Below are 25,813 nucleotides of genomic sequence, written 5' to 3'. Positions count from 1 at the left end.
GTCTTTTTGGCCATGTTTTCTTGAAGGGAGGACCACTCTCTTCGAGAAATGTCAAAAACATCTACAAGTAACAAGTATATAAAATAGACATATGTATGCCCACTTCCATCATTTAGAAGTAAAATAATTAACCTGAATACTTTAAACGTGATTTATTCAAACCACAACCATAACAGATTGGGATCTGCACATTTTTGTCCTTATCCCTAAGGAAGAATTAAGGTAAAGTAGTAAAAAATATTACAAATACCTTTAACTGTCAAGTCACTTAAACACTAACAGATACCATAATTATGTAGTTTGGACATTTGTATGTTCATGTCCTCCCAGACAGGAATCATGCTTTAAAAAGAAAGAAAACTCTGAACACTTCCCTGTAATATAGCTAAAACACAACACATAACCAACATGTAAAAATCAGGAAGTCTATAGCTTTTGGGGTAAATTTTTACTTTTGCAACAAGCAAACTAAAAGGCTTGTCTCTTCTTAGTCGTCAAATTGAGCCCCCCAAAAATGCCAACATGTGCTCTATAGTGTCACCTACTGATACCTCTAAAACACAATCAGATGATCAAAAAATTGAGAAAGTAAAATGTCATTTATTACAGGCAAACCCAAACAGGGCTCTTGCCCTGAGGGTACTGTGATAAATCTTAATCAGAAACAACTAGCACAACCATGTAGATTGGAGGTTTTGGAGTCCACGTCCTGCTGATTGACTCACAGCTGCAGCTTCACACATTGGTGTAACTTTGAAGAGGTCACAGGGTCTCCACTGAATTTTGATCTAGCATGTGAATGTACACTGTTTGGAGATACTTTTCATAGACAAAAACACTTTACAGTGGAACTTGACACTCACTGCATCCATTGAAATGATTGTTTTTTCTCTGGTTGCAGTCATTTTCTTTTCTACAAGGCTGCAAGTACAGTTGTGAAACAAACATGTTGGGAGTGATGGGATCGAATGAATGGGCAATTCTAATTTCAAATGAAACACATTTGTCCGTTTGGCTACGAATACTTTTTTCTCATCACATCAATCATGCTTTCACCACTGTGTAGCTTATACCTACAACTTTATATTGAAAAAAAAACACCACTTAGAAAATTGAAATCTTACTTTTCAAAAATACACTTAACAAGGAAGATCATTTCTTCTAAACCCAAGTCATCAAGAACTTTTAAATTTTCAACTACACTACGTTGACAGAATTGTTTTTTTAATAAACTCAAGTCTGGGTGACTGGTGTGGGACCAAGACAGTCACCCTTTCTTATCCTCACTCAGCTGACACTTTAAAGTTTGACCCACCTACATTACACTGTAAACCAGGAGAACAGTCATCACTCACCTTTGGTTTTTCACACTACATGGAAAACATTTTGAGTAACTATTAATAATTAATGACAGACAACACTGATGTTTGGCATTATATAATTTATTTTGAAAAACAGTTTCATATCAAAATGTCTGGTTTCTTGGTCACATGTATTTCCAGATACTTTAATTGTGTCTATACATTTTACTTGTGATTTCTCTTTTTAATATGAAACAGTTACTCAAACAAAAGATTATCAAAACAATTATTTTAATTTGCAATTCATCCAAAACTTATCAGAAATCCAGACGTTAGTTCTCTCATTGCTGTCAAACTTACATTAAGATATCTTTATTTTTTTATCTTTAACTTTTTACATTTCAATGTCATGGACATAAATACTATGACTACAGTTCATCCGAATGACTCTGGCTGATGACACAACAAATACATGTGTTGCTGTGAATCCAAAAGTCTCTAGCTGCGTCATCCATATCCACAGCTCATTGCTGGTGAGGAGGTTGAGGATCACTGCAGCATCTTCCACCAGGCAGTTTACCTCAGAGACACAAACATTATTTTAAGAACAAAATCATCTGAGTATGTGCACCGTCAGCTAAACTAACTCTTAACACAGATTTACATGACCAGAATGTTGTAATAAGTTTCAGAGGGACAGAGAGAGAAAACATAAGACACAAAGAGGAGGAGACATGGAAAATGACAACAATAACAACAACTATTTCTTTTTAAAACTGTCCTGTCCTGGCAGTCAGGCATGCAGAATGGAGAGTCTGAGCCTTGTGGTGCCAGAACAGATTTGCTCTTACTTCATGTTCACAAACAGTTTTCATCTGAACTGTTGAAAGTGAACTCATGAAGATTAAACACTACTAAACTGACACATACACTCAATAACACATATTTACAATTTAAAACATGAAGAAAGTGACAGTTAATGAGCAGCAAGCAAAGACTAACAGCTAAAAACACTAACAACTATACCATACATGATTATCTCAAACACCTGCCTACATGATCAACATTTTAAAAGAACCACTTTCCTCTTCCACTAAAATACATGATTATTTTAGAAACAATCAAATCATAATTACTATTTACATCTTTAACTACAACTACACAAAATTTACACGACAAATACAGACAATTCAAAACCTCACCATAAATAAATTAATAAATATATAAATACAATATACAAATATAGAAAACGAGCACAATGGACCACCAAAATTCCAACATGGCGTACACTATGTGAGTGGGCAGACTCTGGATGACAACACGAAACTACAACCATGGTGGAAGCAAAAAGTTCACACCAAAAAACTACACACCAGTTTCCTCTTTAAACCCCACAAATTAACACAACTAACACCAATATTTGCACCCTGGCAGAGAGATGTAGCTGTGTTTGACTCAGACAAAGAACTCACACTGCCACTGTGAATCCTTTGTGTGCCTCCTTTGCCAAACCAACCACACTAATCATCACCTAGACTAAACTCAGCACTAAAAAGCTCCTCTAACTCACCTACACTAACATCTACCTGCCCCTGATCATCTTCAACTCTAAAAGTACACAGAATTCCTTCATGATCACTGAAGTACGTGGGCATCACTGCACATTCCACATCGTACTGTGCTGTTTTCACATAAACATGATCAATCAAAGTCCCCTTCTCTGTGGTTTCCTGTGTTACATGCTGCATGAATCCTTTTGCGCCCATAAATTTACAAATGGATGAGGTTTTCAAAATGTTTTCATTAAAATCTCCCATCACTACAATTGTGTTACTGATTGGATTTAACCAATCAAGCAACTTCCCCAGATTTTCTTTCAGTACTAAATTTGGATAACATGGTGGACAATAGATCACTGACAAAACTACGTTTACTTTTGGAAACAGGCACACCAAACATTCCAGATTCAAATCGGGTACCTGCAGAACGTCACAGTCCAATTGATCTTGACTATATAAACCAACTCCACCATGTTCTAGCTGCTGAAGTTCTAACAATTTGGCGTGACTGCTGCTGCTGCTGTAACACACTCCACGAGGACGACTGTGGAAAGTGAAACCATCGATTTGGACACTGTCCAATGAGGACTGTGCAGTGAGCCACGTTTCTGTGACAGCAATACAGTTAGGCTGTAAATGCTGCGTGCAAGACACCAGATCCACCAAGTGGCGGCTTAAACTTTGAACGTTCATCAGATACACAGAGAAGCTGGGTGCATCTGATGAAGGTTTCTGCTGACCAATCAAAAATGGAGGCATGCCCTCCAGTGCCTCCCTGATGGTGGTCTTGCTGAAAATGGCCTTCTCATTAAAATCCCTGATGATCAGTCCCGACAAAGCCCTGACTCGACTAAGTGCTACATACGCCTGCCCAGGGGCAAACACCTTCTTAAAACAAACCACAGCCTGGTCCACCGTTAAACCCTGCACTTTGTGTACCGTACACGCCCACGCTAACCTAAGAGGAAACTGAACACGCAAACCCCCCCACTTAGTGGCCTTCTCCTGCTCTGGATCAATAGCAGTAGAATCCCTGCATTCTACTGCTGCATGTGCACGCTGTTTCCTCCTCTGTGAGCCAATTCTAGGGTCATCAAATTTAACATAAACTGTTTGAGGAAACTTGTCTTTCACATTCTTAAACTCAATGTGAGTGACGGTGCCACATGCTCCATTGACCAGACCATCCCCGACATCTACATTCTTACACAACATGACGCGCGCGTTCCTCGCTAAACACAGCTGCTCTTGCAAACACGTGTCTGATGCTGCTCTATGATGCCCGGCCATCTTTTCCAATTTGCCTGTTTTGCTACTGTTTTGGTAGTCCTGAGCATCAATAGTGACATAATCAGGACACGAGGCAAAGAGCTGCTCCAGATTGTGCTCAGCCACTTGCATATTTGTCGGGAAAATATGCAAGGCTGAGCTCTCCTCGCCGGTCTCGCGTGACTCTAAAATTTGGATGTCCGTTTCTAAAAGGGGCGTGTCCTTGGAACGCACTCTCAACCTGTTCAGCAACTCAGCAAACACGCTATCCTTCTGCCTGACTACCGCTGTGAGCTCCACTACGCTAAAGTTACACCACAGATCCACCCCGATGGGACTGCTATACAGAGGCTTCCCTTTAACAGGAGGCAACTGATAGAAGTCACCAACGGCTATCACGCTCACACCGCCAAAAGGGGAAAAGTCGCCTGTCTGCCTAATCTGCCTCAACCTACCATGGACATAAGCCAGCAGAATGTGATCAACCATGCTGATTTCGTCGATGATTAGAATTTGGAGGTGACCCAATTCAGCTCTGAGCGAGTTTAGTTTATCTTCACCTAAAGGGGTGTAAGGTAAACTAGCATGTGTTCCGATGCCGAATGTGTGATGAATTGTGGCTGCATTTAAATTGTATGCAGCAATGCCTGTAGGAGCAGTTAACAAAACTGTGACATCGTCTGGTTGATGACATAGTGCTGACAGAAGCCTCCCTGCCTCGTACTGAATGGCCCTGATTAAATGACTCTTCCCCGTGCCTGCTCCACCTGTCACAAACACCTGCAGAGGCTCCGGGTTTTTGCCCATCACCTTCTGCAGACACCAATGTCTCACCCTGTAAAAAACAGCTAACTGTGTCTCATTCAGAGACCTAACCAAACACAAACCCTCACTACGAGACATGGTGTTTCTGTTCTTCTCTAACCTAACAACCTGTCTAGCAGCACCCATCAAATCTGGAATATTCTCTAAACCTTCAACTAGCTGCTCTCCCTCTATCTCCTCTGCCTGCTGCTGCCTCCTCTCCTCTAAACACTCAATGCGTTCAGCTTCCTGCTCAGGACACAACTCACCCCACACATCTTCATCTACACCACCGAGCAGCTCAGCAATCTCCTGAGCTCGCTCCAAATCCGGACAGTCAAACTCAAATTTGGCCCTATTCTCCTCGACCACGGCCTGCACTGGGTGCACGGAGCCGTCCCTAAACCTGACCTCCCCGACCTCATAGAACTGACTGAAAAACTCAAAGCCCTCAGGTTTGAGCTCGGAGTCAGTTCTATAAGGAAGGAACAACTGCAACAGACTCTGGAAATGAGCCTCTTCCTGCTTCTCTAAGTTAAACCGCATGTACCGAACCACAGCAAACTGAGATCGTGTTCTCCTCAGAATGAAGCCCAAATTGTTTTTCAATTTAATCGCATTTTCTGATTTTTCATTGCTGTAGAGAACACGATACTCAGATGCAAACGTCGCCATACACATGTCCGCAAACACCTCGTCGTCGGGCCTGTTCTTAAACCTGTCCACTATGCTAGTCATCCACATGTCATCCGAGCGAAGATCATGTGATGACGCCCTTTCCTGCAAAACACTCAGAGGTAAACTCATCTTGACTATGTTGTTCCCTGTCGGCACAAAGACAACCTTTCGGGAACATTCCCTCAGATGCATGGACGTTAGCCTATACACTGCCTCCTGGGCGCAGACGTCTCTGTTGTGTAAATATACACTCCCCAGCTTCTTTAAGCTTTCTCTAGCAGAGAGATTTCCTTCTTTGGAAGCTTCTTTTTGGGCATTGCTCAATAAAAGGCCAATTTCTCTCTCTGACTTCGTAATGTACGAAATGATGTAAATGACGACTGCGTAGGCGTCAGTGACAAAGCTAAGGTCCATGTTGGCGTTCCAGCACTTCAACAACTTCTTACTGTACTGGTTCACCCAAACACTGTTTACCTCTCTCCTATAAACTACCTTAGTCTTTTTCTCTAAACGCCGATACGCCTGCTCATAGATGTCCTGGTTAATGCCCAAACTCGCAAACAACTCATCTACACTTGCAGGAGGCACCTCATTTTCAAAAGCTTTCTTAACAGCTGTCAAAATTGCCTCCGCTGTTTCTTTGGGCATCTCGTTATCGTCGTCAAAACACTTACAGATTGGCATGTTTTTTGAAGCAGATCTCTCCTCTGTGCTATATGCATTTTTCCCGCCACATTTGCACTCTTTCTTGTGACAAATAAATGTCCGCTTCGTAGCTGGTTTTGGGAAATTAAAACGACATTTGCTCTTCTTTGACTTTCTACAAGTCTTGGCATGTCGTTTGGAGTGTGTTTGAACCGATGTCACAATGTCCAATAATGTGTCATCGTCAGAGGGCAACTCGCACGAGACGTATTTATCTATAAACGCAACTACCTCCTCATCTGTGTTCTTACCAATTTTGGGGGCGCCCTCGATCCAAAACAAACAGTGAACATGAGGAGAACCGCGCTGCTGAAACTCGACCCTATGAAAGTGATCTGCGATTTTGCCAATTGGTTCAGCGGGAGACATGAGAACTGCTTTCAAAAAACAATGCCATCTGTAATCAAACATCCTCGCAGCTGTTACCGGATTACGACGCAACAACTGACACCTGTCTGCCCACTCCAAATCTTCTACCGTCTGCGATCTGCCTTCTTGCCTCAGGATGCTGGTCAGAAGGTTCTGCCAGCGCATATCAGCAGACGAAAAGGAACAAAACCACGTCGGGATCCCTAACTGACGAACGCAAGCCAAAACTTCCTTCTGAACAGTCTGCCAAAATGCCGGAGTCCCCCTAATAGGTCTCAGGAACTTAAAACCATCATCAAATTCTAACAACTGCTTCAAAGCCTCCGCATCCTTCAACATACCCTGAGTGATTCTCTGAGACCTCTGACCTACTTTACCCTTACGCAACGCCACAGAAACATTCGACACTACCTGATCTAACTCCGACATGTACTGCGCAAAAAAGATGTACTCTACATTACGCGCAAAACGACCATCCGCATGCATGATCCGATTATTGAAATAACGCGTCAGCGACAGGTGGGCCGATCGGGTGTCGTGAAAGGTTTTATTACCCCGAGGAAACAACACAGGAAAACATTTAGCCTCATTCGTTTGGTCAGAAAGCATCTTTACCGGACAATTTCCCTCTGCAGGCGCAATATTAACTATATCCTCAAAATACTGATCTAATGCTTCCTGACCAATATCAACAGGCATAAGACAAGTGTCCTGAAACATGCAGTGCTGCTGCCTGTCATGTAACATTTCATCTTGTATTATGTCTGAAGCTTCCTCCACATCTGCTTCAACAAACTCAGCCTGTGCTCTAACCTGATCAGCTCCCTGAGCACCAACACCACCCTGCTCTGAAACAGCCTGCTCTGAAACAGCCTCTTCCTCACTAGACTCTGCTTCTTCCCTTTCTTCATCCTCTATCCTGCAAAACTCATTAACCCAGTCCTCATTAAACTCTATATCTGCATAAAGGGCATTGGTCCTCTTTAAATAATCTAGCGCCTGTCTTACACGCAAAGTATCTACAAACTGATACTCGTAATGCCCTTTATAGGTCAGTTTACGCTTCAGCTTAACCTGTACTAACGACCCCTCCATACTGGACCGGGGCAACACACGAGTCGACTGCACAATGTCGGCTGGAACACATGTCACAGGTCCATGTACTCCGTTCTGCCCCCCTTTCGGCAGTGCCAACATCTTCATAAATGGAATATGCAACGCGACTAAATGCTGCTCTAAACTATTCAGGCATCCCAGTTCAGGTGGAATGGGATCCAGCTCCAGGTTATTGATCCAGCATTCAGCTGGCTTCTCACCTTTACTAATCTTACCCTGACAGGAGTGACAAATCCACAGCTGACCTCTAGAAACCACCAATTGACAGGGCACAACACACTCCTCACTACACTGATGCAGGAAACACTCACTAATGCACTCCTCAGCAAGTTCAGCTGTTCTGCTGGTTCTGCTGTAAGCGTCCCTATCACAACTAACGACCTGATTTCTAAACAACAACCTGTGACAAACACAGCAGACAAAATCAGGTCCATCTTTAACCTGCTCTAAAAACTGATTCATAACAAAACCAAAGTCTTTAGACTGCTCTACCCTCTGTTTCCTGCTCAGCCTAACACAACCAATAACACGCCGCCTATGCTCTAAACGACCATAATGACTCTTACTTGATTTTCTACTCCTTGCTTTAACCTTCTCCCTATGCTCCTCACTACCCCTGTATTTAGCCATAATCCTGTCTATAACTTTCTCCCTATGCTCCTCACTACCCCTGTATTTAACCATAATCCTATCTATAACTTTCTCCCTATGCTCAACACTGCCCCTATATTGTGCCCTAAGCTTGGCTTTAACCCTATCTCTATGCTCAGCGCTCTCTCTATACTTGCCTACACTCAAATCTTTAACCCTCTCTCTGTGTGACTCATCTTCACTATACTTTTCAACACTCTTAACCTTTTTCTGTTCCCTAAAAATCACATTATCCTGATATTGCTCTCTTAACCTAAACTTACGTCTCTCCCTAAGCAACTCTGTCTTCTCTGTCCACTCCCTTCTGGTGACATAGCGCGACTTTACAGACCGCCTACCTGACTCTGCTTTCCTAGCATCCTCTACATCGTCTTCATCTAAACCTAGATCTGAAACTTCCATGGCATCACTGCCCCAAATTGCTGTTTCCTCACTACCAACAACACCTTCCTGACATCTAGCCCTAAAGCTGTAACCTGAAACCTCACTGACTTTACAATAACCATAACAACTCTGCAGTCCAGGCTCATAAACACAAACCACATTCTCAAAATGACTTCCTGAGATATTCTCTAAATAAATGCACTCAGTCGACAAACACCTACCGCTACAGCTGTACTTTAGCCAACGACCATCATAAAACGTACAAACGCTAACGCCTAACATATCTGCAGTAGCCTGAATCTCCACCTCTGAGGCCCAAGAATTAACACTTGCCATCCTGGACTGCTGAATGTACTCTGACACTGAAGAGTACTCACTCCTAATCAGAGTAGAATAATGACTACAGTTTCTCTGGAGATGTTTACAAACGGCAAGTCTAACCCTACGATGGTGCTTCTGAGAGCCACTCACAGCCTGAGAGATGGCTCTGAAGAAGCAGTTACCATCGGCCACGATCCTCTCATTTCTACATGGAACCCCTAACAAACCAACACGCGTGGACACCGGTCCACCGATCTTCACAAACTCTAAGTTAAAACTATTGCACACAGCCTTGCAGACATCTACACTGAGAGGACGGAAGACTAGCTCTGCATTTTTAACAGTATCTACAAACTCAACATCTAAATTGGCCTCGCCAACATCAAAGCGCTTGGATTTCTTTGACACACGAGGGCCAGAAGAAATCCTACGCTTCTCTGCTGCTGACACACTGCTAACATCGCTAGCTAAAGACACTCCTGATAACGCTGGACTGGCATCTACACTCACACAAACCTCATGCTCGCAACTGCCTTCAGAAACCACATCACTGAACCTTCCCTCACTGACTACACTAGACTCTGGTGTTGGAGCAGTGTTCACCTCAGTGACCCGCCTCTCCACAGAAACACCAGACAGCACCGGACTGACATCTGCATAAGCACTAAGACCAAGCGGAGGGAAATCTTCATCGTACCTAAAACGAAAGCCGGATCGCCCTGATTTCTTCGACCAACAAGTGTCAGAAGAAATGCCCCACTTACTGCCACCAGTAACGCTCGGTCCTGCCGGTGAGCCACCGCTCAACACACTGGCATAAGACCGCAAAGAAACGCCTGATAGTGCTGGACTAACATCTGAACTGACACAACGCTCAGACACAACACTACACTCTGGTGCTGGAGCAGCAGTCACCCCTGTGACCCTACCCTCCACAGAAACACCAGGCAGCACTGGACTTGCACCCACATGGACAGTGATGCCACACAGTTCAAAGAGCTTCTCCCTCGAACTGAGACTGTCGGCCAAGCGACAGATGTAGTGGTGCAGGTCATCCAGGCACGCAAAATGCAAAACCACGCTTGTACCGTTAAAGTGTAACAAGCCCTCGTTACCCCGTGAGTGACTGTCCACCACAGCGAACCGTCCATCCTCACAGATGATGGCAGAAGTGTTGCCACACATTGTCAGAAGACATGTGCGGTACTGACCGAAGAGCCTGTTTAGTCCGTCACGCAAACTGATGAACACACCGCTGTCGATGTGTTCACCCTCGGTCACGCCGACATCCCCGAACGCTGAGTCGCCAAAAACAAAGCGAACTACCGCATCATCGATCATCAACCGCTGAGGCAAATCTGGGACAGAGAGCAGATTTGTCACGTGGTTGAAGATGCCTCGATCGCGCAAATTACTGTACAACTCGTCGCCGCAAATCACCGCGCTATCAAGCTGACGTCTGTCCCAGGAAAAAACACTGCTCAGCGTGTGTTTGGCTAAGCTGACCAAAGCTATAGCCATACACTGCTGTCCTCCGTAAAAAAAGCGCTCGTCAGCCTGATGAAACGACCCGCGCACAACCCTGACTGGCCTCCCAGCTCTGCTAGCCTCTGCTGCTACATCACTACTGTCACAATCTAACCCAGCATCAGAAACACAAGCAGAAGAAAAAAAGTGGTCCTTAGCTTTGCTGATCTTCCGGGGCCTCTGGGTTCCCTCGGCGACAGCAGGGCACGGCGCAGCCACCTCCTCCGCGACGACCTCGGACTCCAGCGATGTCTCCTCCACGACGACCTCCGGGACCACGGACTCCTGGGCTGCTGCCTCCGCCTGACACAAATCAAAAATTCAGTTTAACTGCATGACAAACCAGGCGGAAAAATGCAGGTGTAAAAACAATAAGTCACATAATATGTTTAGACAAAAACGCACCTGGCGCTGGACCGGACTGGGGCCGGAGGCAGACACGGTCTCCTGGGCAGGTGAAGGTGTTGCCGCCACCTATAAAGAACAGGAAAACATGGAAAAAAAAAAAAAGATCAAGATGCAACTTTTATCAAAACATATATCACACCGCATTGGTCGCTCTTCATAACCAGCAAAAAAAAACAAAAAAAACACACCTGCCGCTTTCCTCCACTGCGCTTCTTGGCAACACCTCGTGGCCGACGCTTCGCACGCGAAGCCTAGAGGAAGAAAAAGAAACTTTATAACAGCTGTTTACCGCTTGTGTTATCAACTATGTGGTCATATGGCTTGTGTGCACTTTACCTGGCCATCTGGTGGCTCAGCGATGTAGCCGGAGCCAGAAGAAGGACTGACCTTCTCCATAGCATCCAACATGTCACCGCTGAACCACACAGGGTTGGGCGGGATGACAGGCCGAACCACAGCAGGTGTTCCGGCCTTCAAAACAAAAAACAAAAATTGTTTTAAAATAAAACTTCACTTGCAGGCTTTGTACAAACTTCTACACAGTCAATCAGAGAAACACTTTACCTTGTCCTCCTTTCCAACCACAGTCCACTCCCAGGGGTCGCTGTGACGGGTCACGGGGAGGTGTCCTGTCACAACTAGCCTGGGAGACACCGTGGCACGCGGCGATGTCCGGCGGGACACCGCGGGCGTGGGCGAGGGTGGACGCGTGGCCAGCTGCTGGACAGCAGCGTTCCACAGCAGATCCACCAGCACAGGGGTCCCATCGGTGTCGCTGAGGTGCACCTGAAAAACAGTCAGACACAGCAGACATTTCACTTTGTTAGCTGGATGTTTTCTTTAGTGTCACATAAAGTGATGTGTAAATTTTAGGACAATACTTACGCCGTCGGGGCACCACAGCTCCAACCGATGGAGGGGGAGGTGCTCAGCCACAGACACGTAAGGGAAACCTGAAATAAGTGTCACAAACCACACACAAAAAAATCATTAAGTACTTGAAAACATTAATCAAATCTCAGATTTTGCAGAAAAACTCGATTGAAACGTACCCATGCGTGCTGCGACTCGGTGGAATTCCTGACGCAGCGCCAACTGCAGGCCCGGGTGGATGTTCAGGCGTGGAGGGAAGTCCAGCACGAACACCTTACAGAAAAAAAACCTTTGTCAGCAGATCACATTCATGTCTCTAAAATAAGTGCATGACAATACAAAGGCTGCTCACAACAGCTTTGCTGACACAAAACCAAACGATTAACAACAAAAACATGAAACAAACACACACCTTGGGCCAGCGGCTGGCGATGGAGGTCAGGAGAGCACCGAAGTCCAACGCTGCCTCGCCAACCGTCCGGCTGGCCGTGAGGTTGTTGCTCGGGGCGAGCACGCAGACGGCGTCGGGGGTCCACGGGACGTCTGCGTGCAGGGCCTCTGTCCTCAGCTCGGCTGCCGATGCACCTGGAACAGACAGAAAAGCAAAGGACAGAGAACCTACCGGCATGGGCACGAAGCCGTCCACCATGGCCCGGAGGTGGGAGTCTCCAACGACGAACACCAGCTGCAACAACACAGACGTTGTTTAACAACAGTGAAACCTACCAACAGACACCTTACTCGCTGCACTTTTTCGATGAATAAAACAAAAATCATACCTTCTGGTCCGGACGATGCGCTGGAGTGACCAACTTGCGGCTCCGGTGGGTCAGTGCAGAGGTTGGCCATCTCCGCGTTCGGTGGCGGTACCCCGTACCGCGCCCTGTTTAAAGGACATTGAAGTTTGTCAGAACATCATTAAGGGACATTACATCCAAACCATATCAGTGAACATTCTGAAATGAAAGTTTAACACATACGAGCAACGAACTCGGGGACAGGCTCGAGGGCAGTCCAGGGGTGGTCCTCTGCCCTCTTCCTCTTCAGAGCTTGGGCCCTCCGATGGCCTTTCGCTCTAGGCATCTGAACAGGAAGGAGAAGAAACATTTTTGAGTCCACGCTAAGACAAAACACGACAGTCAATCTGTGCCAATCATACTCACAATGCTTCACATAGCAACGCTTCACCTAACATTACAATGTAGAAATGTTGTAACTCACCTTGGCTGAGGGCAAGTGTGTGTGTGTCTGTGTGTGTGAGTGTGTGACTGTGTGTGTCTGTGTGTGTCTGCTTGAGTGGATGTGTATAAAATCAATTAAAGTGTGTGCAGATTAGCAGTTAGTCTAGGTGTGTGTCGGTTCAAAGAGATTTATGAGTGTCAAGATGTGTGTGTCCAGGATCAGAAGATCACAGAAATGCAGCAGTCGTAGTCGCAGTCTCCAAAGCACAGGTGAGCACAGGGAAGTAAATCACACAGCCAAGGGAATCTGCAAATCAATACCATTTAAGAGTAATCAAGATAATTGTAGGAGAAAAAAAAACAACAAAAAATGCATGCAAATCCAATCTACACATTAGGATTATGCCAGGAATGCCACATCTTCAGAAGACCCGGACAATCACTTTGATCACTCAAACATTATGATTCTTTAACTCTGACAAAATGCAGGTAACCTCTGGCCTGCAAACCACGATAGATACACGACTGATTAACAGTTTAAACTAAAATGAACAACATTGGAAGACAAACCTCTCCACACACTCACACAATAAGTCTATTCTCTCAGCATGACCCAAACAAGGAGAAGAAAGCTACAGCTAACATGGCTAACAAGTAGCTTTCACAGAAAAAAAAGGCTGACACAGCGCAGCTATATCTAAAACCTAAAAGCACATATCACACCAAGTAATAATCTTCAAAATGAATACAAGACACACCAAAAAAGCTCAGGAGAGTACAGTAGAGCATACAGCTAAGGAATCTTCAAACAATTCTATTTAAGAGTATACAAGATTATTGTAAGAGAATAATTAGCGATCAAAAATGCCAATTTAATCGACACATTAAGATCATGCCAGGAATGCCACAAAACACAACTTTAAAAGTCCCAAACAATCACTTTAAACACTCACACATTATGGATCAATAACCCTCACAAAATGCCAGTTAGCTCTTGCCTGCTAACCAGGACAGATACACAACTGATCAACAGCTCAAGCTAAGATTTAAAACAAAGGAAGACAAACCTCACAGACACAATCACACAATAAGTCTTTTCTCTTAGCATGACTTAAAAAAAACAGCCAAAAGCTCCAGCTAACGTGGCTAACAAGAAGCTAACACAAGGAAAAAGGCAGACAAATCATAGCTTTGTCTTAAACCTAAAAGCACATATCACTCTTAGTAATAATCTTCAAAATGTTTTTTTTAATGCACAAATTAAAAGCACAGGAGGGCATTAGATCACACAGCCACGAAATTTGCAAATCAATACTATTTCAGAGTAATCAAGATCATTATGATAAAGAGCCACAAAAAATGCATGCAAATGTCATCTACACATTAAGATCATGCCAGGAATTCCACAAAGCACAACTTTAGAAGACCCAAACCATCACTTAAATCACGCACACATTATGGATCTTTAACCCTCACAAAATGCCATTAAGCTCTGGCCTGCTAACCAGGACAGATACACAACTGATCAACAGCTCAAGTTAAGATTTAAAACAAAGGCAGAAAAACCTCACACACACACAATAAGTCTTTTCTCTTTGCATGACCCAAAAAAGGAGCAAAAAGCTACAGCTAACAAGGCTAACAAGTAGATAACACAGGGAAAAGTGCTGTAATAAAAATAGCTTTATCTAAAACCTTGAAGCACATATCACACCAAGAAATAACCTTCAACATATTTTTAAAATGCACCAAAAAGCTCAGGAGAGTACTGAAGAGCACACAGCTAAGGAATCTCCAAATCAATACCATTTAAGAGTGAGTAAGATTATAGTAGGAAAAAAAAGCCATCTAAAATACATGCAAATGTCATCTACACATTTAGATCATGCCAGGAATGCCACATAACACAACTTTAAAACTCCCAAACAATCACTTTAATCACCCACACATTATGGATCTATAACCCTCACAAAATGCCAGTTAGCTCTGGCCTGCTAACCAGGACAGATACATAACTGATCAACAGCTCAAGCTAAGATAAAAAAACAAAGGCAGACAAACCTCACACACAGACTCACACAATAGATCTTTCTCTCAGCATGACCCATACAAGGAGAAAAAAGCTACAGCTAACGTGGCTAACAAGTAGCTTTCACAGAAAAAAAAGGCTGACACAGCGCAGCTATATCTAAAACCTAAAAGCACATATCACACCAAGTAATAATCTTCAAAATGAATACAAGACACACCAAAAAAGCTCAGGAGAGTACAGTAGAGCATACAGCTAAGGAATCTTCAAACAATTCTATTTAAGAGTAAACAAGATTATTGTAAGAGAATAATTAGCGATCAAAAATGCCAATTTAATCGACACATTAAGATCATGCCAGGAATGCCACAAAACACAACTTTAGAAGACCCAAACCATCACTTAAATCACGCACACATTATGGATCTTTAACCCATACAAAATGCCATTAAGCTCTGGCCTGCTAACCAGGACAGATACACAACTGATCAACAGCTCAAGTTAAGATTTAAAACAAAGGCAGAAAAACCTCACACACACACAATAAGTCTTTTCTCTTTGCATGACCAAAAAAAGGAGCAAAAAGCTACAGCTAACAAGGCTAACAAGTAGATAACACAGGGAAAAGTGCTGTAATAAAAATAGCTTTATCTAAAACCTTGAAGCACATATCACACCAAGAAATAACCTTCAACATATTTTTAAAATGCACCAAAAAGCTCAGGAGAGTACTGAAGAGCACACAGCTAAGGAATCTCCACATCAATTCCATTTAAGAGTGAGTAAGATTATAGTAGGAAAAAAAAGCCATCTAAAATACATGCAAATGTCATCTACACATTTAGATCATGCCAGGAATGCCACATAACACAACTTTAAAACTCCAAAACAATCACTTTAATCACCCACACATTATGGATCTATAACCCTCACAAAATGCCAGTTAGCTCTGGCCTGCTAACCAGGACAGATACATAACTGATCAACAGCTCAAGCTAAGATATAAAACAAAGGCAGACAAACCTCACACACAGACTCACACAATAGATCTTTCTCTCAGCATGACCCAAACAAGGAGAAAAAAGCTACAGCTAACGTGGCTAACAAGTAGCTTTCACAGAAAAAAAAGGCTGACACAGCGCAGCTTTATCTAAAACCTAAAAGCACATATCACACCAAGTAATAATCTTCAAAATGAATACAAGACACACCAAAAAAGCTCAGGAGAGTACAGTAGAGCATACAGCTAAGGAATCTTCAAACAATTCTATTTAAGAGTAAACAAGATTATTGTAAGAGAATAATTAGCGATCAAAAATGCCAATTTAATCGACACATTAAGATCATGCCAGGAATGCCACAAAACACAACTTTAAAAGTCCCAAACCATCACTTAAATCACGCACACATTATGGATCTATAACCCTCACAAAATGCCAGTAAGCTCTGGCCTGCTTACCAGGACAGATACACAACTGATCAACAACTTAAACTAGGAAGAAAAACATTGGAAGACAAACCTCACACACACACTCACAATTAGTCTTTTCTCTCAGCATTTCCTGAAAAAAGAGCACAAAGCTAACAGCTAACATGGCTAACAAGAAGATAACACAGGGCAAATGGCCAATAGCATAGCAGTATATAAAACCTTAAAGCACATATCTCACCAAGTAATAACCTTCAACATATGTTTAAAATGCACCAAAAAGCACAGGAGAGTACTGAAAAGCACACAGCTAAGGAATCTCCACATCACTTCCATTTAAGAGTTAGCAAGATTATTGTAAGAGAATAATTAGCGATCAAAAATGCCAATATAATCGACACATTAAGATCATGCCAGGAATGCCACAAACACAACTTTAAACGTCCTAAACAATCACTTTAATCACTCACACATAATGGATCTATAACCCTCACAAAATGCCAGTTAGCTCTGGCCTGCTAACCAGGACAGATACACAACTGATCAACAGCTCAAGCTAAGATTTAAAACACAGGAAGACAAACCTTACAGACACAATCACACAATTAGTCTTTTCTCTTAGCGTGACTTAAAAAAAACAGCCAAAAGCTCCAGCTAACGTGGCTCACAAGAAGCTAACACAGGGAAAAAGGCAGACACATCATAGCTTTGTCTTAAGCCTAAAAGCACATATCACACTTAGTAATAATCTTCAAAATGTTTTTTTTTTAAATGCACCAATAAAAAGCTCAGGAGAGTACATAAGATCACACAGCCAAGAAATTTGCAAATCAATACAATTTAAGAGTAATCAAGATTATAGTGGAAGAAAAAAAGCCATCAAAAATGCATGCACATGTAATCAATATGTATCTTTTATCAGAACCACCCCAAAAAAAAGAGCAAAAATCTATAGGCAACATGGCTAACAAGTAGCTTTCACAGAAAAAAAGGCTGACACAGCGCAGCTATATCTAAAACCTTAAAGCACTAATCACACCAAGTAATAATATTCAAAATGCACAAAAAAAAGCACAGAACAGTATAAGATCACACAGAAAAGAAATTTTCAAATCAATACTATTTCAGAGTAATCAAGATCATTATGATAAAGAGCCACAAAAAATGCATGCAAATGTCATCTACACATTAAGATCATGCCAGGAATTCCACAAAGCACAACTTTAGAAGACCCAAACAATCACTTTAATCACGCACACATTATGGATCTATAACCCTCACAAAATGCCAGTAAGCTCTGGCCTGCTAATCAGGACAGATACACAACTGATCAACAGCTCAAGTTATGATTTTAAACAAAGGGAAGAAAACCTCACACTTAGACAATAAGTCTTTTCTCTTAGCATGACCCAAAAAAGGAGCAATAAGCTACAGCTAACGTGGCTAACAAGTAGCTATCACAGGGAAAAAGGCTGACATGGAATAGCTTTATCTAAAACCTTAAAGCACATATCACACCAAGTAATAACCTTCAATATATATTTAGAATGCACCAAAAAGCACAGGAGAGTACTGAAGAGCTTGAGCTAAGGAATCTCCACATCAATTCCATTTAAGAAAAAGTAAGATTATGGTAGGAAAAAAAAAACATCAAAAATGCATGCAAGTCTAATCTACACATTAAATGCATGCCAGGAATACCACAAAACACAACTTAAAAAGTCCCAAACAATCACTTTAAATCACTCACACATTATGGATCTTTAACCCTCACAAAATGCCAGTATGCTCTGGCCTGCTAACCAGGACAGATACACAACTGATCAACAACTTGAACTAGGATGAACAATAATCAAAGACAAACCTCACACACACACTCACACAATAAGTCATTTCTCTCAGCATTTCCTGAAAAAAGAGCAAAAAGCTACAAAATGTGGCTAACAAGTAGCTAACACAGGGAAAATGGCCAACAGCAAAGCTATATTTAAAACCTTAAAGCACATATCACATTTAGTAATAATCTTCAAAATGAATTCAAGATGCACCAAAAAAGCTCAGGAGAGTACAGTAGAGAACACAGGTAGGGAGCCTTCAAATCAATACTATTTCAGAGAAATCAAGAAAATTTGAGGAGAATAAAAGCCATCAAAAATGCATGCAAATGTCATCTACACATTAAGATCATGCCAGGAATGGCACAAAACACAACTTTTAAAGATCCAAACAATCACTTTAATCACTCACACATTATGGATCTTTAACCCTCACAAAATGCCAGTTAGCTCTGGCCTGCTAATCAGGACAGATACACAACTGATCAACAGCTCAAGTTACGATTTAAAACAAAGGGAGAAAAACCTCACACTCAGACAATAAGTCTTTTCTCTCAGCATGACCCAAAAAAGGAGCAATAAGCTACAGCTAACGTGGCTAACAAGTAGCTATCACAGGGAAAAAGGCTGACATGGAATAGCTTTATCTAAAACCTTAAAGCACATATCACACCAAGTAATAACCTTCAATATATATTTAAAATGCACCAAAAAGCACAGGAGAGTACTGAAGAGCTTGAGCTAAGGAATCTCCACATCAATTCCATTTAAGAGTAAGTAAGATTATGGTAGGAAAAAAAAACATCAAAAATGCATGCAAGTCTAATCTACACATTAAATGCATGCCAGGAATACCACAAAACACAACTTGAAAAAAGTCCCAAACAATCACTTTAAATCACTCACACATTATGGATCTTTAACCCTCACAAAATGCCAGTTAGCTCTGGCCTGCTAACCAGGACAGATACACAACTGATCAACAACTTGAACTAGGATGAACAATAATCAAAGACAAACCTCACACACACACTCACACAATAAGTCATTTCTCTCAGGATTTCCTGAAAAAAGGAGCAAAAAGCTACAGCTAACAAGGCTAACAAGTAGATAACACAGGGAAAAGTGCTGTAATAAAAATAGCTTTATCTAAAACCTTGAAGCACATATCACACCAAGTAATAATCTTCAAAATGTTTTCAAATGCACCAAAAAGCTCAGGAGAGTACAGTAGAGAACACAGCTGCGGATTCCGCAAATCAATACTTTTAAAGAGTGAGCAAGAAAATTTTAGGAGAATAAAAGCCATCAAAAATGCATGCAAATGTAATCTACACATTTAGGTCATGCCAGGAATGGCACAAAACACAACTTTAGAAGACCCAAACCATCACTTAAATCACTCACACATTATGGATCTTTAACCCTCACAAAATGCCAGTTAGCTCTGGCCTGCTAACCAGGACAGATACACAACTGATCAACAGCTCAAGCTAAGATTTAAAACAAAGGCAGAAAAACCTCACACACACACTCACACAATAGGTCTTTTCCCTCAGCATGACCCAAACAAGGAGAAAAAGCTACAGCTAACAAGGCTAACAAGTAGCTTTCACAGAAAAATAAGGCTGACACAGCGCAGCTATATCTAGAACCTTAAAGAACATATCGCACTTAGTAATAATCTTCAAAATGAATTCAAGATGCACCAAAAAAGCTCAGGAGAGTACAGTAGAGAACACAGGTAGGGAGCCTTCAAATCAATACTATTTCAGAGAAATCAAGAAAATTTGAGGAGAATAAAAGCCATCAAAAATGCATGCAAATGTCATCTACACATTAAGATCATGCCAGGAATGGCACAAAGCACAACTTCAGAAGACCCAAACAATCACTTTAATCACTCACACATTATGGATCTATATCCCTCACAAAATGTCAGTAAGCTCTGGCCTGCCAATCAGGACAGATACACAACTGATCAACACCTCAAGCTAAGATTTAAAACAAAGGCAGAGAAACCTCACACACACACTCACACAATAGGTCTTTTCCCTCAGCATGACCCAAACAAGGAGGAAAAAAGCTACAGCTAACAAGGCTAACAAGTAGCTTTCACAGAAAAAAAGGCTGACACAGCGCAGCTATATCTAAAACCTAAAAGCACATATCACACCAAGTAATAATCTTCAAAATGAATTCAAGATGCACCAAAAAAGCTCAGGAGAGTACAGTAGAGAACACAGGTAGGGAGCCTTCAAATCAATACTATTTCAGAGAAATCAAGAAAATTTGAGGAGAATAAAAGCCATCAAAAATGCATGCAAATGTCATCTACACATTAAGATCATGCCAGGAATGGCACAAAGCACAACTTCAGAAGACCCAAACAATCACTTTAATCACTCACACATTATGGATCTATATCCCTCACAAAATGTCAGTAAGCTCTGGCCTGCCAATCAGGACAGATACACAACTGATCAACACCTCAAGCTAAGATTTAAAACAAAGGCAGAGAAACCTCACACACACACTCACACAATAGGTCTTTTCCCTCAGCATGACCCAAACAAGGAGGAAAAAAGCTACAGCTAACAAGGCTAACAAGTAGCTTTCACAGAAAAAAAAAGGCTGACACAGCGCAGCTATATCTAGAACCTTAAAGCACATATCACACTTAGTAATAATCTTCAAAATGTATTCAAAATGCCCCAATAAAAAGCACAGGAGAGCCTAAGATCACACAGCTAAGGAATCTTCAAATCAATACTATTTAAGAGTAATCAAGATTATTGTGGGAGAAAAAAAAGCCACAAAAACAGCATGCTGTCATTTTCTAAACACAAAAGCTGAATGTTGAATTTCAGAGCCCATAACCTCGAACTCTAAGGGCAACAGTCCTAATGACCTCTGTTCACTGAATAAAAATGTGAAAATGCAGGACAAAGAAGACAATACTTCCACATTTAAAAATTTTAAGTTTGAATGTAAACAAACAGAGCCCTAGCCTGCCCTCTGAGAGTTCCACTTCTATTTGGAACCTCTGTCAAGAGTTCCAGAAGCCTAAGCTCAAATCCTTATGACACATTTATTTCACAAATTTGAAAGTAAACAGGCACAACAAAGAAGAAGGTTTCCATGGTGACAAATCATTGAATATTCATTTATTAGTTTATTACTACTATCAATAATAATTTATATTAATATCAACTTGTTATTTCATATTTCATTATCCTGTGTTCACTCTTTAAAAACATTTTTCCTACTGTTAAACAAGACTACAACACTACAGGCATATTAAAGCCACAAAAACAGCATGCTGTCATCATTTTCTAAACACAAATGCTGAATGTTGAAATTCAGAGCCCATATCCTCTTACCCTAAGAGCAACAGTCCTATTTATGACCTCTGTTCACTGAATAAGGACACTGCATAGCCATATCTACAACCTTTAAGCACATATCACACCAAGTAATAATCTTCAAAATGTTTTCAAAATGCACCAAAAATGTTTCATAGTGTCTAAAATACATATATTTAATTTATTTAGAAGCCAATCATTGTACTTGGAGGTAACAAGCATTTCTTTCAGTATTACAGAAAAGCAACACACCAACCAACCAAGTAAAACTCATAAAAATCTTGTTAAATTCACCAAAAAAGTACCAAAGTATCTTAAATATATATCTTAATTGTGTTAAGGGCAGACTTTCTAGCATTTCTTTCAATATTACACAAAACCAAGCACTGAGCAGGCCAAGGCTGGCACACCATGGTGGCTAACTAGTAGCTATGACACAGCATTATTATAGCTAAACCCACAAAGCAAATATCACACCAAGCAATACTCTCCAAAATGCACCAAAAATGTTTCATAGCATCTAAAATTCATATATTTGATTAGTTTAGAAGCCAATTATTGTACTTGGATTTTGGAATATCAAGCATTTGTCTTAATATAACAGAGCAGGCTAACGTGGCTGACACAAAGCAATTACTGAACAAAGGCCGAGCTTACATTAGCATATGTATGCACACAACTTTTGCCAACCGAGTAAAAGCCTTCAAAATGTATTCAAAATGTGCCAAAAATGTACAATTCTTTTCTAAATATATATATTTTATTTATTTAAAGGGTAACCACTGCACTATGATCAAAGTTCATCGAGTATTTGTGATAACATGACACAAAAGAAAGCACAGTGTAGCTAGCGTGCCAACACAAAGGCTGAAGGCAGATCAAAGGCTGAGATTTCCATAACATTAGCATACATTTAGCTTCGAAGCACCAACCACAAATGCTAACTAAAAGTCATCAAAATGTTCTCCAAATTCACCACAAATGTAACATAATATTTTACATATATAAAACTTATTTCATTTAGGACAATTATCGTCTTTGGAGCAAAGACTACCGAGCATTTCTCTCAACAGGACACAAAACCACACACGGAGCAGGCCTCGCTAGCGGGCTAACACGCACAAAGGCTGAGATTTCCATAACATTAGCATACGTTTAGCGTCGGAGCACCACCCACAAATGCTGACTAAAAGTCATCAAAATGTTCTTCAAATTCACCACAAATGTAACATAATATCTTACACATATAAAACTTATTTCATTTAGGACAATTATCGTCTTTGGAGTAAAGACTACAGAGCATTTCTCTCAACAGGACACAAAACCACACACGGAGCAGGCCTCGCTAGCGGGCTAACAGAACAAAGGCTGAGATTTTCATAACATTAGCATACGTCTAGCATTGAAGCACCACCCACAAATGCTGATAAAAAGTCATCAAAATGTACTCAAAATGCGCCAAAAATGTATCACTCCATCTTAAGTATGTATATCTTATTTGATAGAAAGGCTAACATCGTTTCACTATCAAAGTAGTTCAGAAAACACACCTCACAGAAGCTTCTAGAAAGTTTTAAATCTCACCGCAGAGCAGCAAAATCTTACTCATACGTGATATCGTTCTTTCATTTCACCTTAAATCACGTTTAACATTGCTCAGGTTCAACACAACATATGCTTACATCAAATTAAGAGACAACGAAATGGGTCTTACCTCCAGAGTCTGTGAGAAGAACGAGACGATGCCAGATCGATCATTTTATACCCCGCTGGTACCTCACGTCACTCTGACGTACATCCCCCTTCGGCAGAAGACGCAGCAGAGAATGCTACCATTAGCTGTGCATTCTAATCCCATTGACATTGAATGATACCACACAAAACGTAATTGAACATAACCGAATCGTTCAATCATGCATTTAACGCAACTGTAGTGTTTTTAACGTCTTTGGAGTCAGCTATAACGAATAACAAAGCACCACATGTACAGTATTTGTCCAAGAGTCACCAGTTATACGGTCGCGATTAACTCCAAAATACTGGGTTGCTCGGTAGCCGTTAAAACTTGATCAACGTTGCCTCTGTTGTGAAGTACAATCTCTGGTAACTCACCACGAAACAACCGTACATTTTGATGCTGCTACCAGGTTGAATTTATTGTTTAAAAATGCCAACTCGTCTCAATGAATGCAGATAAATGCAGCAAAATACGTGCGCATCTTTATGATATGTAGACTGATAATCTCCCTTTAAATGCAGAAGCTTGTATAGTCTTGCATTATACCACAATTATATTTCCCACCCCTTTTCTACAATAAATTTCTTGTAGCTAAGTGAGCAACAGACGTTTAGCTACGTTTAGCTTCTGTTAGCTACACGGTCCAACTCGCCTTTCACGTTCAAAAATACTGCTGATAACTAAGATGACAGGTAGTAAAATAAACAGTACTGAAGCCTAGAAACTTTAATTTTCCGTACCTGTTCAATCCACAGACGGAATCCGTTGTTTGAGAGCTCCCAAAGTTAGCACTCTCTCCTGGCTTCTCCCCTGTTTCAATCAGTCTAATCCACTTCATGTCGTCTTGTGGGATCTCCGGGGATACGGTGAATCCTCTCCCTCCTCCCATGTGCTGGAGCAAAGCAGCTGTGTACAATAAGTTGACCGACCGACAGAGAAACAGACTCATATCGTCCTCTGCATCCGCTCGTGTTTTGGTGAGATCAGCTGTCCTCCCAGACCGTATACTGTTGACAGGTCGCGTGATGAATGCTGGGACGTGTGACGTCATCTCCCGCAGCTCCATTGATCCCCGCGGATGTTTTACAAACCGCGTACGACAATAGTAGTGCCTGCTATTTTGCCCCAAATTCAGTATTTGTTAGGCAGAATGGTAAAAAAGTTGTAAAATCTGCTGTATACATCCCAGGATGTCCCACTGATACTAGAGAACGTTTCTATCTGTGTCTGCATCTGACCGGTGTTCTTGGCATACAGTTCCCACAATGCACGGCGCTAACGCCTGTGGCAAGTATTACTGAATTACCGCCATCTACTGGAATGTGTTGCCATGATAAATACAACACAGTCCTTGAAATACAAGGGAAGTGATGCCAAACACTGGTAAATCCTGTAACTTTCATTTGTAAAACAGGTGTTTAATTCTACTAATTTATTAAAGCCCATATAAACCAATGAATACTCGTTTTAACCATACGTGAATGATATAGAAATGTTTATTTTTCCACCAGCTGTAAAAATAAAAAGTCAATCCCTTCCACATTGTAATTTTGAGTGTAAGATTAAAAAGTAAATTATGATGATTCTACTGTGATATGATAAACAAAATAAATAAGATTTTGACATCTGCCCATAATTTTTTAGTACATTAATAATAGTGCAAAAAAAAAAACAAAAAAAAAACCATTTTTTTCTTTTCATCACCTATAGTGTTGCTTACCAGACCTCTCTGGACACACTAAAATGGCCACCACAGCCGGTACATTTTTTACCTTTGCTACACCCTTTTGACGTTCTCCCATCGCTTATTACACCCCCTAAGCATGTTCAGAAATCTACCAAAATTGGCACACACATTATTTGCATCCAAAAAATGAGAAAAATACAAAACATGAACATGAACCGAACATGACCCCAAACATCCCATAAAATACTGTCTAGCGCCGCCTAGGCACACTAAAACGGCCATAGCGGCCAGTAGGAATGTCGTAGAGAGATGAAACCAACACCAAAATGTTCGTCTCATTGAGACACACAGTATGACAGACTGTGGGGGGGACAGAAGCCGGCATGAGCCCCGAGGACCCGTCTAACGCTGCTTGCAGCTTTAATTATTATTCCACCCGCCCCGAGAACGCAAATTACACCCCCTAAACATGCTCGAAAACTCACCAAAATTGGCACGCACATCAGGATCGCGTGAAATTGCGATTTGATACCAAACATGACCCCCGACATCCCATAATAATCTCCATAGAGCCAAAAAACCCA

At 41.5% G+C, this 25,813-nt stretch overlaps 2 protein-coding genes across 3 annotated transcripts in view; one reads left to right on the top strand and one right to left on the bottom strand.

Annotated features, from left to right (window-relative positions):
* fat3b (FAT atypical cadherin 3b) overlaps positions 1-25,813 on the top strand; it is a 114,403-nt gene that overhangs the window by 72,837 nt on the left and 15,753 nt on the right. The window lies entirely within an intron of this gene.
* LOC141791689 (uncharacterized) lies at positions 1,481-24,576 on the bottom strand. 2 transcript variants are annotated; one of them, XM_074672317.1, is made up of 12 exons: positions 24,283-24,576; positions 23,519-23,606; positions 12,946-13,453; positions 12,745-12,848; positions 12,378-12,650; positions 12,145-12,238; positions 11,978-12,045; positions 11,657-11,878; positions 11,429-11,563; positions 11,281-11,343; positions 11,090-11,158; positions 1,481-10,987 (listed from the first exon to the last, which is right to left on the bottom strand). In XM_074672317.1, exons 3-12 carry the CDS (start codon positions 13,070-13,072, stop codon positions 2,822-2,824), a joined length of 9,321 nt encoding a protein of 3,106 aa, XP_074528418.1. In that variant the 5' UTR covers positions 13,073-13,453; positions 23,519-23,606; positions 24,283-24,576; the 3' UTR covers positions 1,481-2,821. The 2 variants fall into 2 exon arrangements, with proteins under 2 accessions (XP_074528418.1, XP_074528419.1); XM_074672318.1 differs by having other exon boundaries at positions 12,946-13,048.

The sequence above is a fragment of the Halichoeres trimaculatus genome, unplaced genomic scaffold, assembly GCF_033239565.1.
Source record: "Halichoeres trimaculatus isolate MK-OKI-2021-1 unplaced genomic scaffold, fHalTri1.1 fHalTri1_scaffold_6, whole genome shotgun sequence".
In the NCBI taxonomy this organism is placed as follows: Eukaryota; Metazoa; Chordata; class Actinopteri; order Labriformes; family Labridae; genus Halichoeres; species Halichoeres trimaculatus.
This window is presented reverse-complemented; position numbering and strand designations above follow the sequence as displayed.